This window comes from Mauremys mutica, chromosome 15 (genome assembly GCF_020497125.1).
Source record: "Mauremys mutica isolate MM-2020 ecotype Southern chromosome 15, ASM2049712v1, whole genome shotgun sequence".
Taxonomy (NCBI): Eukaryota; Metazoa; Chordata; order Testudines; family Geoemydidae; genus Mauremys; species Mauremys mutica.
The window spans coordinates 11,155,922-11,173,870 of NC_059086.1; the positions used below are offsets into that span (position 1 = coordinate 11,155,922).

The 17,949-nt window shown below is 46.8% G+C and overlaps 1 protein-coding gene across 1 annotated transcript in view; it reads right to left on the reverse strand.

The window, feature by feature from the left end:
- LOC123349779 (butyrophilin subfamily 3 member A3-like) overlaps nucleotides 1-16,535 on the reverse strand; it is a 57,562-nt gene extending 41,027 nt beyond the window's left edge. Inside the window, exons 1-2 of the mRNA XM_044987952.1 lie at nucleotides 16,395-16,535; nucleotides 3,543-3,652 (exon numbers count right to left, since the gene is read on the reverse strand). Coding sequence (XP_044843887.1) covers nucleotides 3,543-3,612 — 70 coding nt within the window. The 5' untranslated portion in view covers nucleotides 3,613-3,652; nucleotides 16,395-16,535. The remainder of the gene's footprint in view (nucleotides 1-3,542; nucleotides 3,653-16,394) is intronic.
- Between the last annotated feature and the right edge of the window lie 1,414 nt (nucleotides 16,536-17,949).

Consider the following 17,949-nt stretch of genomic DNA (forward strand, 5'->3'; position numbering starts at 1 on the left):
ATTCAGGGGCTGATCTTGTTTGCATAGGCACACCCACCCCGCCTAGCATGAACCCACAGCTGCCCGAAATGGTCACTTTGGCTGCTGTGGGATCCCCAGTTTCATTTTTATTGGGACAGGAAGAATAAAGTGTTGTTATTCTGATTATGTGAATCAAGGCCAGTGGAACTGTTTTATGACAGAGGGACTCACCATCAACTAAGTATCACTTGCTATACAAGGGACATGGGTTCCAAAACCCAGTGAACTGGGAGAGGCTGGTGATGGGTATTTGATGGTATGGGCCTTGCTTGAGGGCCTGAAACACTAACTGCACCACCTTCTCTCTGTACTATTGAATATCAGAGCTAATTTTGATTCCATTAGGAGTCGAATTACAGGCTGCTGAGCTGAATTCACTTTGGCCCAATGGTACACCTGCACTGGGGCTCCCCTATTACAAGCGGAAGTCAGCAAGAGCTAAAATCACTGACTGCTGTGTTTACTAGTGTGTGGGGGGGAGGGGCCGAAGATCTATTGCTAAGTGGCTGGCAGAGTGGAGCAGTTTGTGGGAAGATTGGTGTGGCTTGCCTGACAGCTGACGGAGAAGAGTTGAGCAGTTTGTGGGATAGCTGGAGTGGCTCATGGGATGGCTGGTGGAGTGTAGCAGCTGGCAGAGTGGAGCAGTTCATGGGATGGCTGGTGGAGTGGAGCGGCTCACGGTGAAGGCTGCAGCAGAACCCCATGGAAAGGTGTGGCAGTCAGCCTCGGACCATGTAAGGTGCCCTTTAAGGTCCCCCCCACATTTCCACCCAGGCTTGGGGGTGTAAAACTCTGCAAATAACTTTTTGAACTCTATCGCTGCATTGACCAGGGACAGAGACTTTGGGGTTGTTGGACTTTTGGGACTTTGGGTGATCTTTTGGGTTGCTGGACTTAAGACTCTGCTCATGGTTTGTGTTATGAATCCTGTTTGTGGAGTTTCCCCAACATAATGCCACATTGTTTCCCTCCTTTATTAAAAGGATTTTGTAACACTCAGACTCTGTGCTTGTGAGAGGGGATGTATTGCCTCTTAGAGGTGCCCGGAGGTGCTATGTAATTGTCCCAGGTCACTGGGTTGGGGCTCGAGCCAGTTTTGCATTGTGTTATTGAAACGGAACCCCTAGATACTGAACCCGGCCCTAGTTGCTGCCAACTCAGCCGGGAAGAAGGGTTACATTATTATTAAAAACCTTAGCTTCTCAGATGATATTGATCTTATAGCATTGACCAAGGAGGATTTACAGAGAATTCCTGGTAAGTTAGACCAGGAAAGTAGAAACTTTGGACTAGGCATCAGCACAGGGAAGACAAAAATTATGGCAATTGGAAGAAGACAAGAAGAAGAGGTAAAGATCAAAGTCAGAGACAAAGAACTAGAAGAAGTGGGAAAATGGTGTATCTTTATGACAAGTATCAAAGAACGGGAATTGTGAAAATGATATAATAAGAAAACTGCACCATATCTGGAAAGCTAAAGACATGTTTGTAACAAAGAAGCTCAGCATGTATGAGACAAGTGCTTTGCTGATACCGCTGTGGAGGATGGAATGCTGGAGTATGAGGCAAGCCAACTCATGGAAGATATTGCCTGCAGAAATGAACTGGCTGGAGGAAATACTGATTGTTTCTAGACTGCAGAAAATAAAAAGTGAAGTGATAAGAAAATGGGTAAGGCAAGAACCAACTGTGTTCCAGAAGATTCACGAAGGATAACTGTGATGGTTTGATATGTGTCAGGAATGGGCCTGAAAAGGATACCATGTACAGTGATATATGCCAGAGTGCAAGGAACTAGAAATAGAGGAAGATTGAGAATACATTGGGTAGAAAAGTTTTAAAAACAAACGATGCTGTGAAGCTGGTTAAAGACTGAAAGTGGTGGAAAGATGTCACTCAGCCCCAATCATAGCCGATGGGCTGAGAGATGGGAGTCAGAGAACAATGAAGTTCAGTTTTGTTATTGCACCATTGGAGTACAAGACATTGTATAATTGATCAAATGTGCCAAATAATTAACAAGAGCCTCCCTGGGCGATTCCAGGCCAACCAGAGCTTGTTGAAAAATGTTAAGATATGTTTCAAGAAATGTAGAAAAAAAAATTTTTTTTTTCATGGTGAAACAATTCAAATTTCCCCAATGTTTTGATTAAAGAGCAGCAAAGAATCCTGTGCACTTGCACTGAAGAAGTGGGTATTCACCCACGAAAGCTCATGCTGCAAAACGTCTGTTAGTCTATAAGGTGCCACAGGATTCTTTGCTGCTTTTACAGATCCAGACTAACACGGCTATCCCTCTGATACTTGATTAAAGAGAAGATTTTTTGTTTGTTTTTTTGGGGGGAAGCAGCATCTGTGTTTTTTCTCACTTTTCTCCTTTTTCCCTTATAAAATAGGAAATGAGAGGAGGGAATGGAGGAAGGGGAAAAAGAGGTCTGTTGAAAGATGATTTTTTTTTTCAGAAAATGGTCATGTGGGGAAAAGGACATTTTCCTATTGAAAAAAAGAAGTTTCAAATGAAAATGTCAACCCTCTGTATGCCATCAATGTCAACCCTGATTCCAGCCATCAGCCACCAGCGCAACCTTCCATATCAGGGGTGGCCAACCTGTAGTTTGGGAGCTGCATGTGGCTCTTCAGAGGTTAATATGCGGCTCCTTGCATAGGCAATGACTCTGAGGCTGGAGATACAGATGCTAACTTTCCAATTTGCTGTGCGGTGCTCACTGCTCAACCCCCTGCTCTGCCCCAGGTTCTGCCACTACTCGGCCCTTTCCACCATTCCCTCGCTCCTCCCCACTCCCCGCCAGAGTCTCCTGTGCACTGCAAAACAGCTGATTGCGGCAGGCAGGAAGCATGGGGAGGGAGGGGGAGGTGCTGATTGGCGGGGCTGCTGGTGGGTGGGATGCATTTGGGACTGAAGGTGGGTAGAGGATGGGAGGCTGCTGACCAATTACTGTGGCTCTTTAACAATGTTCATTGGTAAATACTGGCTCCTTCTCAGGTTCAGGTTGGCCACCCCTGCTCTAAATATAAACAGAACAAGATGCAATTTCCACTAGTGAAGCGTGTCGTTTTAAGCTGGGATAAGTTCAACCAAGCCAAATTGTGTTTTTACTTTTCTACACTAAAGGCTTTGCACTGGTCACCTTTCCCTGATGGCTAGAGTTGGGGCAGATCCCCAGAGCTCACAAATAGCACAGCTCCACCTCGTCCTGACTGCAGGTCCATGATGAGCTCAGCATCTCACTGGAGAAACCAGGGCTAATAACGGCTCTGAAACTGCAAGGTGCTGAGAACCTGCTGTGAGATGCTGAGCTCAGTAGGAGCTGAGAGCACCCAGATGCTTCCAGGACCATATCCTCAATGTCTCCTGAATCACCTGTTTGTATCTCAGTAACACAAACAAAATCATTTTCTCTGCTGAAACACAGATACCAGCAGGGGTTTTGTGCAGTTTTCAGCATCTTCGCCCAGGGATTCTGTGCTGCAGAGATGTGTTTTATGGACAATGCTTTTACCTGAAAAGGGAATTGTTGCTAGGAGTATGGCACAGAACAAGCAGCTGGAGAGCTGTTCCCGTAGCTCCATGCCTCTGGTAGCTGCGGTGGGAAGAGTCACAGGGCCTGATCTGAAATGAGAACAGCAATCAAAATAGACACAGATGCTCAGAAATACAAGACAACTGATTTCTCATTATTCCCTCTTGAAATTCCCCAGGCTGTTCCTTCCCTTCCTTCTCCGATGTCACTGTATGATGCAGGGAAAGCGGAACAATATGGGAAGGTGTCACTGTGTCCCGCCAGCATGGGGGTGAATATGTGTGTGGTGAGATCATGTGAGAACCTTTGTCATGGTGAAAGGGCCATTCACTATCATAGTCCTAGTGCTCAGGAAGTGCATGGCCATGTGATTGCAACTCCACTGCTGCTCAAGCATGACACAGCCCCCACCCTTCTCCAGGGCTGCTAGAGGCACTGACTCTCCCTGAGGCACAATGGGCCAGAGACGCAGGGAATGTCCAGGCTGCAGTCATTGCCTGTGAGCTCTTTAATCTCGCTAGCTCCAGTCCTGCAGCAGCACAAGCGTCAATCCAGGCTGCATGAACCAGCCCATAACCCAGGATAATTAATCCCAGGACTAGCTGGTGGTGCTGCAGCTTCACCGCACCACTCCAGGAACTGAGCTAGTGAGATTAAAGCTAGCTCAGGCATGTCCCCTTGAGCTGTAGTCACACCCAGTGACTGTGGCATAACCATATGCTTAGCTGCACCCAGTTCCACTTGGACAAACTTTGGTGTTGTGGCAGTGGGGAGAACAAAGGAAATGGTTGCAACTCCCTAATTCTGAGACCAGTTCTTTGCCAGTTCTGGGGGGTTTCCTAGCTATCGCCCCAAAGGGCCCTTACAGCCAATCAGTTTAACTGGAGTTCTGTAATGCTCAAGACATGTCAGTTCATGCCCCTATGCCATACGCTGCAGGAGCTGGGGTAGCATGCAAGCCAGCAACACAACCTCAAAGCTAGAGGATTTACTTCCCTACAGAGTGGAAATTCTCCGCTAGGGATATCCAGCACAGTGTCTCCAGGATTTCTGTTACCATGGGCTGTGCCTTAGGGTATGTCCACACTGCAATAAAAGCCTCGCAGCATGGCAATGGCTGGGATTGGGTTGTGGGGCTGTAGATTTCATCATAGACCTTTGGGATCAGGCTGGAGCCCAGGCTCTGAAACTCCACGAAGGGGGTGGGTCTCAGACCCCAGACTTCAACCTGAGCCTGAATGTCTACACTGCAATTTTTAGCCATGCAGTCAGAGCCCAGTGATCCCAAGATATTTGACCTGGGCTCAGAGACTTGGTGCTGCAGGTTTTTTTATTGTAATGTAGACATAGCCTTAAAGACATAGGTGACTAAAAAAATCTACATAAGCTATCAGCACAAAAGGGTTTGTGTACATGGGGGTACTCGAAAAATTATTCCAGAGTAGAAAAATGTGTGAATTTAAAGTGGATTAATTAAACTATTAATTTGGATTCATTTTCCTCAGAATCCCCATGTAGACAAGCCCTACATTGTCAAATGTGTCTTTCTTTGAATTTAAATTACTATTGTCATGTTTGAGTTACTTTCTGTGTCCAAACATATTTCTAAAAACTATATAATTTGTGACACTGCAAAAACCAATCTCCAGTTTGCTGAAAAATTAGATAAATATCTGAAGAAACAAACTGATGTTTAATATTTTTAAATCTGAGGTCCAAATTATATCAACCTTTTCCCTGCTGCCACATAGGAAGCAGATGTAATTTGACTGTGAAAATCTAAAGACATGAGAGGGAAATGTCTGGCATTGAAGTCAGAGGGGGCTGTGGGTTCTGCTGTCTGAGGATGATTGTACTGCTGAGCTCAGCCTTCTTTAAACATGGACACTGTGGCTTGACTCATGTGGATTGGCAGGGCCGACTCTAGCATTTTTGCCACCCTAAGCACAAAAAAAAAAAAAGAAAAAGCAGCGATCGCGATGAGCGGCAGGTCCTTCGTTCTGAGAGGGAGTGACGGCTCCGCCACCGAATTGCTGCTGGACATGCCACTCCCCTCTTCATTGGACGCCCCAGGCACCTGCTCGCAAGGCTGGTGCCTGGAGCCGGCCCTGCAGATTGGTACCCTAAGCCATGAACAGTCCTAAGGAATTCAACGGCTAAGGCCTGGTCTACACTATGATTTTAGGTCGAATTTAGCAGCATCACCTCGATTTAAGCCTGAACCCGTGCACACGATGAAGCCCTTTTTTTCTACTTAAAGGGCTCTTTAAATTGATTTCTTTACTCCACCTCCGACGAGGGGATTAGTGCTGAAATCGGCCTTTCCGGGTCGAATTTGGGGTAGTGTGGATGCAATTCGACAGTATTGGCCTCCGGGAGATATCCCAGAGTGCTCCATTGTGACCGCTCTGGAAAGCACTCTCAACTCAGATGCACTGGCCAGGTAGACAGGAAAAGGCCCACGAAATTTTGAATTTCATTTCCTGTTTGCCCAGCGTGGAGAGCACAGGTGAACACACAGAGCTCATTGTTAGGCCTAAATAAAGATGTAGCACAAAACCAGTTATACCAACCTGACCGAAGTCAGGCTAACAGAGGTTTCTGAGTAATCCCAGAGTGGAAAATACTGAGAAGCAGCATTGTCTCACAAAGCCCTGGAAAAAGTGAGATAAGCCAGGGATTGCATTCCTGGCATAGTACCAGCTGTACTGTGTTAGAAACACTGTTTAAAGAACTGATAAGAAACTCTAGCATCCCACAGTTCAGATTCTAACTCCCTGGTTGAGTTATAGGCTTGTTTAAAACTCCCCTGTATTCCTAACTTTTCGTCCTTGTTAAGATATAATTAATAATCTAAAGTTGTAGACATAAAGTCTAGGCATGTGTGTATATTAAAAGTGTCTAGTTTTAAGTTGTTAGACAAAGTGGGGTGGGTTGCTCAAGTGAGTGATGTATGACGTAATAAAACTGTCTATATAGGCTAATACTAAGCTGTAAAGAGTGGCTGGTTCTCTCTGGAGACGAGCTGCTCTCTATTGATGCGTGCACTTGTGAATAAAGAGCTTTTGATTGGACCTTGCTGGTGTTACCTATCTCTCTGTGAGCAGACAATGAATTTCGCTGTCGGGGTTAAAGTCCCTGACATCATCAGCACAGGTAACCATGGTTGAGTCCCAGGATCGCAAAAGAGCTCCAGCATGGACCAAACGGGAGGTACGGGATCTGCTCTCCCTATGGGGAGACAAATCCGTGCTAGCTGAACTCCGTTGATGTAAATGAAATGCCAAAACATTAGAAAAAGTCTCAAAGGGCATGAAGGACAGAGGCCATAACAGGGATGCACAGCAGTGCCGCGTGAAAATTAAGGAGCTAAGGCAAGCCTACCACAAAACCAGATAGGCAAACAGAAGGTTTGGGGCAGAGCTGCAGACATGCCACTTCTACGCTGAGCTGCCTGCCATGCCAGGGGGTGCAACCATCACTACCCCAAACCTGTGCTTTGACTCCGTCAATGGAGTATCACGCAACACGGAAGCGGGTTTTGGGGATGAGGAAGATGATGATGAAGACATTGAAGACAGCTCACAGCAAGGAAGCAGAGAAACCGGTTTCCCCAACAGCCAGGATATGTTTATCACCCTGGACCTGGAGCCAGTAACCCCCAAACCCACCCAAGGCAGGCTCCCGTACCCTGAAGGTGGACAAGTGACCTCTGGTGAGTTTACCTTTGTAAATATTACACATGGCTTAAAAGCAAGCGTGTTTAATGATTAATTTGTCCTGGCATTCGCGGCCAGTACAGCTATTGGAAAAGACTATTAATGTGTATGGGGATGGAGCAGAAATCCTCCAGGGACATCTCCATAAAGGTCTCCTTGATATACTCCCAAAGCCTTTGCAAAAGGTTTCTGGGGAGGGCTGCCTCATTCCATTCGCCATGGTAGGATGATTTACCATGCCAGGCCAGTAGCACGTAGTCTGGAATCATTGCATAACAAAGCCTGACAGCGTATTGTTCCGGTGTTTGCTGGCATTAAGACAACATCCATTCCTTATCTCTCTTTGTTATCCTCAGGAGAGTGATATCATTCATGGTCACCTGGTTGAAATAGGGTGATTTTATAAAGGGGACATTCAGAGGTGCCCATTCCTGCTCGGCTGAACAGAAATGTTCCCTGCTGTTAGCCACATGGTGGGGGGAGGGGTGAAGTGATCATCCCAGAGAACTGGGGGGTGTGTGTGGGGGGGGTTGGGTTTGTGCTGCACGTTAACCTGGAAACCGCAGCCCCTCCTTTTAAATTGCCATCCCGTTTTAAATGACCAACCCAATGTGCGCTTAGTATGGGAAATGAGGGCGCTGCTGTTTGAATCCATTCCCACATGTTAGGAAGGCTAAAGAAGCCAAAAGACTGTGGCTTACCATGGCTGCCTGCAAGCCAAATTCTGTTGCCTGGCACTGCGTGAGTGATCTCTCACACCAAACCGGCAGGCCCTCAATATAAGAGGAAAAATGCGACCTTGTAACGAAAGCACATGTGCTGTGTAATGTGAATAGAAAGGTTTAACGTGAAAGGGTGTACCCATTGTTCTCTAAAATGTGTCTTTTTAACTACCCCCTCTCCCTTTTCCTCCTCCAGCTGCAAATGTTTCTCCTTCGCAGAGGCTAGTGAAGATTAGAAGGCAAAAAAATCACACTCGGGATGACATGTTCTCAGAGCTCCAGATGTCCTCCCATGCTGACAGAGCACAGCAGAATGCGCGGAGGCAGACTATGTCAGAGTGCAGAAAAGCACAATATGAATGCGAGGAGAGGTGGTGGGCTGAATCGTTGGCTGAAGAGAGTAAGTGGTGGGCTGAAGAGGATAGGTGGCATCAGATTGCTGACAGAAAGCAAGAGTCGATGCTCCAACTGCTGGAGCATCAAACTGATATGCTCCAGCCTATGGTTGAGCTGCAGGAAAGGCAGCAGGAGCACAGACCATTGCTACAGTCCCTGTGTAACCAACAGCCCTATTCCCCAAGTTCCATAGCCTCCTCACCCAGATGCCCAAGAACGCGGTGGGGGGGCCTCTGGGCACTCAGCCACTCCACCCCAGAGGATTACCCAAGCAACAGAAGGCTGTCCTTCAAAAGTTTTAAAGTTTTAAAATGCAGTGTGTCCTTGTCCTTCCTTCCTCCCCCACCCCATCCGATGCTTCGCTCCTGCCCCCACCCCTCCCAGGCTACCTTGGCAGTTATCCCCCTATTTGTGTGATGAATTAATAAAGAATGCATGAATGTGAAGTAACAATGACTTTATTGCCTCTGCGAGTGGTGATTGAAAGGGCGAAGGGAGGGTGGCTAGCTTACAGGGAAGTAGAGTGAACAGGGGAGAGTGGGGGAGGGGTTCATCAAGGAGAAACAAACAGAACTTTCACACCCTAGCCTGGCCAGTCATGAAACTGGTTTTCAAAGCTTCTTTGAGGTGCTGCAGAGAAAGGCTTTTGAGGGGAATCAGAGTTATTGGATGGGAGTTTTATGTTCGGCTGGCTGTGTAATTGTTATGTTAGTTTAGTTGTAATTTATGGCAGGGATGCCCAGATCCTTGGATAAGCACTTATTTTATTTTATTTTATTTTATTTTATTTTGGTCCCTTGAAATGTGTGTTAATTATTTATGATAAACAATCTGTTCCATCTTGTATTTAGCTGTGATACTGTCAGTAAGTTTTCCAGAGCTGAAGAAGAGCTCTCTGTAAGTTTGAAAGCTCATCTCGCTCATCAACAGAAGTTACTCCATAAACGATGCTTCCTAACACACCTTGGTTTTCTAATTTTATTTGTTTATTTGTAATTTATGGCAGGGAAACCCAGATCCTTGGATAGGCACATGTTTTATTTTATTTATTTTATTTCATGGTTTTTTTAAAGCTAAATTTAAAAAAAAGTAAACTAAACTAACCTAACCTAAAAAGTTGCCAAATTCAAGGCCCAGCAGGACAGTTTCACATTTACAAGAGAAATCAGTGATACTGTTTATTTATTAAATGTACACTAGTCCCATTCCCTGGAACTGGAGTAACAAAGAAACATAAACCACTCCCTTCTGCAAACATCTCTGGCCAGGCACTGCCAACCTGTCCTGACTAGCAGCTGTCTTTGGCCTCTCTTTCTCTGTTTACAGACACACTGCTTCATAGATTCCTCTTCGTGCCCCAGTCCCTGAGTTTTTAGCTGTGGACATGGGCGGCGGGTATCATAGGCAGGGGAGGCTGTATAGGGTCACCAGACAGCAAGTGTGAAAAATTGGGACAGGGGATGGGGGGTAATAGGAGCCTATATAAGAAAAAAGCCCAAAATACCGGAACTGACCATATAAATTCGGGACATCTGGTCACCCTAAGGCTGTGCCTCCCCACACAGCCAGGTGTGGCCCTTCCCATGCTGCACCCCCAGTCCATCTCCTGCTTCTCACTCTGCTATGGATCAGCTCTTACCATGAGCTTTGGGCCCAGCTCAGGCTGGGGTTGGCAGGCTTGTCCTGAGCAGTGACACTGCAAAATTTTTAATAGTGGGGGTGCTGAAAGCCAGCCCCCTTTCCACCACCCCTCCTCCATAGCTGAGGCCGACAGCCGGGACCCCGGGCATGCAGTGCCGGCAGCTGGAACCCCAGGCAAGAGGGCAGTAGTAGAGTGTCGAGTGTGTGGGGCAGCAGCCAGAGCCGTGGGTGCGTGAGGTCAGTAGCCGGGACCCCAGGCAGTGGGCCAGCAACTGAGACCCCGGGTGCAGTGCTGGCAGCTGGGAGCCTGGAGATGCTGCAGCATCCCCTGCAACCCTAGCTCCTGTGCCTGTGATTCTGGGGCCAGGCTGCTTGCTCTCCCGGCACTCCACGTCTGGGGATGGGGGCCATGCTGCCTGCCATCCTGCCACTCTGGGGCTGCGGGAGAGGGGCTGGGGCTGCACTCTGGGGCTGGAGCCATGATGTCCGTCCTCCAGGCGCTCTGGGTTACTAGCCTGAGGCAGAGGGCGATGACTGCGGTGGGGGGCTCTGGGGTCTGGTAGGGGGCATTGAAGGGGCGGGGCTTTGGACAGAACTGGTGGGGTTGAGCGGGTCACGTGCCACCCAGGGCTGTGGGAAAGCCCTAATCCAGGACTGCTCACCAGAGACGGGGCTGAGAGTGGCCCCCAGCCCATGTCTCCATCCCTGGACATTACAACCAAGGCAGGTGGAGGGTCCACAGCTCCTGACAACTGAAGAGCCACAGATGCTGGGCCATGGTAAGAGCTGTCTGGGCACCTATGGGGAGCTGCAGTCCCTCCACCTGCTGTGGGTACGGGGGTGGTGGACATGGGCCAGGAGATGCTATCAGTCCTCCCCCATAGCTCTGTGGGTCGCTTTTATCGAGCTGGGCTCCAGCTTCCAGCCTGGCTGGAGGGCCTGGTCTCAAGGGGAAGATGAGAGGCAGGGGGCCAGGCCTGTGGTGAAAAGAGGATACAACACGCCCACCCGCTTTCAAAAGTGGGTAGATCAATGCCCCTTGGCGTCCCTTGCTCTGGCGCCCTTGCTCAGGGGTGTGCATTTAGCTGTGACACTCTGAGTAAATTTCTTAGACCTGAAAAAGAGTTCTGTGTAATATCAAAAGATTGTATCTCTCTCTCTGGATTTTCCCATACCTGAGCATAGTTGCTATGTCAATCTAAATTTTAACTGTAGACTAAGCCAGAGACACAAGATCTTGTCTACATAGGGACACTAGGGAAAAAATAATCTGACTAAATTTTTAAAGTGGATTAATTGCTGATGTGGGTGCTTTTATTTAGAATTCAAATGGCTTTAATTTGACTTTCATAGAATCATAGAATCATAGAATCTCAGGGTTGGAAGGGACCTCAGGAGGTCATCTAGTCCAATCCCCTGCTCAAAGCAGGACCAAACCCAACTAAATCATCCCAGCCAGGCCTTTGTCAACCTGACCTTAAAACCCTCTAAGGAAGGAGATTCCACCACCTCCCTAGGTAATCCATTCCAGTTCTTCACCACCCTACTAGTGAAAAAGTTTTTCCTAATGTCCAACCTAAACCTCCCCCTCTGCAACTTAAGACCATTACTCCTTGTTCTGTCATCTTCTATCACTGAGAACAGTCTAGATCCATCCTCTTTGGAACCCCCTTTCAGGTAGTTGAAAGCAGCTATCAAATCCCCCCTCATTCTTCTCTTCTGCAGACTAAACAATCCCAGTTCCCTCAGCCTCTCCTCATAAGTCATGTGCTCCAGCCCCCTAATCATTTTTGTTGTCCTCCGCTGGACTCTCTCCAATTTATCCACATCCTTCTTGTAGTGTGGGGCCCAAAACTGGACACAGTACTCCAAATGAGGCCTCACCAGTGCTGAGTAGAGGGGAATGATCACATCCCTCGATCTGCTGGAAATGCCCCTACTTATACAACCCAAAATGCCATTAGCCTTCTTGGCAACAAGGGCACACTGTTGACTCATATTCAGCTTTTCGTCCACTGTAACCCCGAGGTCCTTTTCTGCAGAACTGCTGCCCAGCCAGTCGGTCCCTAGTCTATAGCAGTGCATGGGATTCTTCCGTCCTAAGTGCAGGACTCTGCACTTGTCCTTGTTGAACCTCATCATATTTCTTTTGGCCCAATCTTCTAGTTTGTCTAGGTCCCTCTGTATCCTATCCCTACCCTCCAGCGTATCAACCACTCCTCCCAGTTTAGTGTCATCTGCAAACTTGCTAAGGGTGCAGTCCACACCATCCTCCAGATCGTTAATGAAGATATTGAATAAAACCGACCCCAGCACCGACCCTTGGGGCACTCCACTTGATACCGGCTGCCAACTAGACATGGAACCATTGATCACTACCCGTTGAGCCCGACCATCTAGCCAGTTTTCTATCCACATTACCGTCCATTCATCCAGCCCATACTTCTTTAACTTGCTGGCAAGAATAATGTGGGAGACTGTATGTATCAAAAGATTTGCTAAAGTCCAGAAATAGCACATCCACTGCTTTCCCCTCATCCACAGAGCCGGTTATCTCATCATAGAAGGCAATTAGGTTAGTCAGGCATGACTTGCCCTTGGTGAATCCATGCTGACTGTTCCTGATCACTTTCCCCTCCTTTAAGTGGTTCAGGATTGATTCCTTGAGGACCTGTTCCATGATTTTTCCAGGGACTGAGGTGAGACTAACTGGCCTGTAGTTCCCTGGATCTTCCTTCTTCCCTTTTTTAAAGATGGGCACTACATTAGCTTTTTCCAGTCGTCCGGGACCTCCCCCGCTCGCCATGATTTTTCAAAGATAATGGCCAATGGCTCTTCAATCTCATCGGCCAACTCCTTTAGCACCCTCGGATGCAGCACATCCGGCCCCATGGACTTGTGCTCATCCAGCTTTCCTAAATAGTCCTGAACTACTACTTTCTCCACAGAGAGCTGGTCACCTCCTCCCCATACCATGCTGCAGAGTGCAGCTGTCTGGGAGCTGACCCAAAGCATTGAGTACACTAGCTTTCTCCACCTCCTCTGTCACTAGGTTCCCTCCCTCATTCAGCAAGGGGCCCACACTTTCCTTGACTTTCTTCTTGATGCTAACATACCTAAAGAAACCCTTCTTGTTACTCCTAACATCTCCGGCTAGCTGCAACTCCAAGTGTGATTTGGCCTTCCTAATTTCACACCTGCATGCCTGAGCAATACTTTTATACTCCTCCCTGGTTATTTGTCCAATCTTCCACTTCTTGTAAGCTGTTTTTTTGTGTTTAAGACGAGCAAGGATTTCACTGTTAAGCCAAGCTGGTGGCCTGCCATATTTACTTTTCTTCCTACACATTGGGATGGTTTGTTGCTGCAACCTCAATAAGGTTTCTTTAAAATACAGCCAGCATTCCTCGACTCCTTTCCCCGTCATGTTATTCTCCCAGGGGACCTTGCCCATCAGTTCCCTGAGGGAGTTGAAGTCTGCTTTTCTAAAGTCCATGGTCTGTATTTTGCTGCTCTCCTTTCTTCCTTGTGTCAGGATCCTGAACTCGACCATCTCATGGTCACTGCCTCCCAGGTTCCCATCCACTATTGCTTCCTCTACTATTTCTTCCCTGTTTGTGAGCAGCAGGTCAAGAAGAGCTTTTCCCCTAGTTGGTTCCTCCAGCACTTGCACCAGGAAATTGTCCCCTACACTTTCCAGAAACTTCCTGGATTGTCTGTGCACCGCTGTATAGCTCTCCCAGCAGATATCAGGGTGATTAAAGTCACCCATGAGAACCAGGGCCTGTGATCTAGCAACTTCTGTTAGTTGCTGGAGGAAAGCCTCGTCCACCTCATCCCCCTGGTCCGGTGGTCTGTAGCAGACTCCCAGCACGACATTACCCTTGTTGTTCATACTTCTAAATTTAATCCAGAGACTCTCAGGTTTTTCTGCAGTTTCATACTGGAGCTCTGAGCAGTCATACTGCTCTCTTACATACAATGCAACTCCCCCACCTTTTCTGCCCTGCCTTTCCTTCCTGAACAGTTTATATCCATCCATGACAGTACTCCAATCATGTGAGTTATCCCACCAAGACTTTATTTTTTTTAGTCTACTTTAATTCTGAATGAGAGCATCCACACAGGACTTTAATACAGTTTAACTAATTGACTTTAAATTCACCCCTTTAGTAAATTCAAAATAATTTATCTGAGTGCTTGTGTATGTACAAGCCAAAGAAGACTGATTTGACCACACAGAGCCCGTAATAGCACTCTGGGGGACCTTACTGTGTGGTATCTTCAACCTTTTCTGTGGGGCGTTTTGTGCTGGGGGATTATCCATCAATGACTGTAATGTGCTAGCCATTTGCACCTTTCACCGTAACAATATACACTTTCTTTCTTAGGCAGATAAAACAAACAAACATTATTATTTTTTAAGTATTTACCAAAAAAATAAGATGAACCTGTTTTAGCCGATGACCTGTCTGTGAATACTCATTATTAATGGTGTATGATTGGTCAGCAGTTGGAATTGTTTCTGGTTTCTGATTGGATGCCAGAAAGATTTTAAACAGAAGAATAACAAATGTATCTAACTTTTGAGATCTGTGAACACTCTCTGGAATATCTGGCAGCTGCCATAACAAATAACATAATCCCATGAGTAACAGCAAACTGAGCACTGTGCTTTTATCCACAAAAATATTTTGGAAGTTTTTAAAATATATATTTGACCTGTACATGTTATTATAACACAATCTTATAGAGACAATCAGAGAACAAAATTATTATTATTATTATTATTTTTATTATGACAACAAAAATTGATTCAATAGAACCGCAACAGATGAAGATTTCAGGTACTTTAAAATAGTGAATACAGTTTATGATTCTTATTTTGAATCTGGTGGCACTAAAGGCTGTAGCTGTTAACACGTGACTTGCCTGAAGTCAAAAGAGGAATCATCAGAAGAGATGGACTATAACCTTTGCACAGAGGTAGATTAAGATATATGGGGCCCTGACCACAGAGAACATTGGGGCCCCCCCATATCCTCTCCCTGCCATGGGGCCCCAACCCTTGCTCTTCCCCTTCCTCCCCCAAGGCCTTACCCCGTGGCCTAGCTAGAAGTAGAAGCCAGGCTGTGGTAAGAGCTTCCCAGGGAGCCTGGGCCACTGTGGAGAGCCCTGGACCCTCTATCTGCTCTGGGCAGTGTGCCCCAGGGGGCTGGGACATGGGTCAGAAGTTTCTCTTGGGCCTCTAACCCACCACCCAGGGCAGGTGGTGGGTCAGGGGCTCCCTACATACCCGGGCTCCCTCAGTGACTCTTACCACAGCCAAGGGCAGTGGTCCCCAAACTGTGAGGCACGCCCCCCTATGGGGAGACAGATGAATGTTTGGGGGTGTGACTTGGGCCATCATGGGGCAGGGGAAGTTCATGTCAGCTCCAGACAGGAGGAGGGACTCAGGCCAGCTCTAGGGTGGCCAAGTCTCTAGGATTGGCCTGGAGTCTCCAGGAATTAAAGATTAATGTTTAATTAAAGATTAGGTCATGTGATGAAATCTCCAGGAATACATCCAACCAAAATTGAAAACCCTAGCCAGCTCCACACCACAGGGGGTGTGCTCTGGGCCAGCTCTGCTCAGTGCTCAGGATAGGGAGTAAGAGGGGGCCTTAAACCAGCCCCGCATCATGCGGGGGTGGGAGAGCCAGCTCTGCGTGGGGGCAGAGGTAATAAGGTAATAATTGGAGATATACCAATCTCCTAGAACTGGAAGGGACCTTGAGAAGTCATCTAGTCCAGCCCCCTGCCTTCACCAGCAGGACCAGATCCCTAAGTGGCCTTCTCAAAGATTGAACTCACAACCCTGGGTTTAGCAGGCCAATGCTCTACCCACTGAGCTATCCCTACCAGAGGTTTCATCTTCTGACCAAGCCAGGGGAAATGCCCTCAGGGGGAGAGGAGGAACAGGACATAGGGATGGAGGGCGGGAGAGGAGGAACAGGGGGCAGGGCCAGAGTTCCAGCACTCCTGCGGGGCCCCAAAATTGTCCAGGGCTAGTTAACCCTCAGACAGATCAACCAACCAAATAAAAGAGGAAAATATCAAGAAGAGGTGACACATTTGTTCAAAGAATCACAATCATAGAATCATAGGACTGGAAGGAACCTCGAGAGGTCATGAAGTCCAGTCCTCTATCAAGCATTCTTCCTACTATGAACTCAGCTATAGATTCCAGGCACCGTTTTCCTTACTGTGTCCCCTGAGCCAGTGAGCGTAAACAGTTATAGCTTCCTTGAAGTGAACACAGCCACACCCCTCAACACAAGCAGAGGATTTGGCATTAAAGCAGAGGCTCTTACCTTTTTCAGGTAATTAAGCTGGACCCCAATCCGGAAGGTTCTCCATCCCTCAGTGCCAGATGCGGGGGCTCCAGTGTTAATAAAACCAAGGAATTAAAATGGGATTTGAGAGTGTGCCTGTGAGGAATGGATTGCACACTTTGAATACAAAAGGGCTGAACTCTGAACAAGGAAAGTGAAAGCAAAAAGTGTATGTTAAATATTAACTCTTCTGTTGTTCTGGAGTTTATGTGTCTTTTCCAGGGAAGGTTGCCCAGATCCCTAAAGCTATTTTAGTGTTTAGATGGGAATGAATTTTATGTCTGTAACAAACAAACATTTAACAAACCATGTTAAAACAACCTCGATATTGGGGGTTACATACAGACATGGGAATGCCAGGCTGGGCAATATTGAAGGGAATTGAAATTCACCCCATCTCTATCAAAAACAGATTAATAAATTAGAGGGAGGTAATCCTCTCCTCTCCTCCCTAAATATCTCAACAGAGTTTGATGAGATATGGACACTCTGGATAGCCAGCAAAGGAGATCAATATGAGTTCAAAAAGGATAATGGGGAAACATGGACTGAAATATGTAAAACAATGGCAGAGGTAGAGATTTAAAAAAGTAATAATAAGGGTAGAATATTGAAATTAACGAATATGGCAGTAAATTGCCTTAGACAATATGCCTTGAAATTGGCAGAGCAAGTCATAGAAGACCCAAGACAATTAGAGAAGTAACAGAGCCCTGGAAAGCACAGGAACAGAATAGAAAATGAGGAACCGCTGTAGACAATCTGCATAAAATAGAAGTGCCATCCCCCATTATAAATCTTTTTTGGCAACAGCAGATTTTAGGTAATTGTACAGTGCCTGAAGAATGGGGACAGAAATGGAAAAAGGTGCCCTGAGCAAAATTAAAAGATGGAACATGGAATGATTGGAATGGTTGCTGGAATGGGGACATTGGGCATGACCCAGACAAAGAGCCACCAAGCAATCCATGGGTAGGGGGAGCCTTACTGCAACCATCACTGTATCATGGGAGCCAGGTGCTTGTAAAACCTAAACCGAGACCTAGGCTGGTGCCTGTCAGAATGGGAGAAATAAGTGCTCAGGAAGGAGAAGTAGCAAACAATACTTTCACCAGATTGGTAAATCAGATGAAGGAGAAAATGGAGCAGTTAACAGAGCATATTAGGAGGCAGGAGCTGTGACTTGATTGCAAGGGAGTGGATAAAAAAGAATTTCAATGTCAAAAGCTAAAAGTGAGCAGATAACACCCAGAATTGATGCATTAACTCATGGAGTTGCTCAGAAATGGTTAACTGCCCAAACTAGCACAAGATAAGATGGTTTGACAGAATAATGAATAGGGGTGTTTTGTCTGAGACATCAAGAACAAGGTACAAGAAGAGGTAACAAACAGATGTCATGAGGCATGTAAGTTGTTGGTTTCACCACATAAATATCGAGGTACACCCCTTGATTCTTTGTACTGGCTTAGGAAATGACTTTACACTGAATGTGCTGGTACGTTCATGAGCATACATGCAGGATGCCCATGCA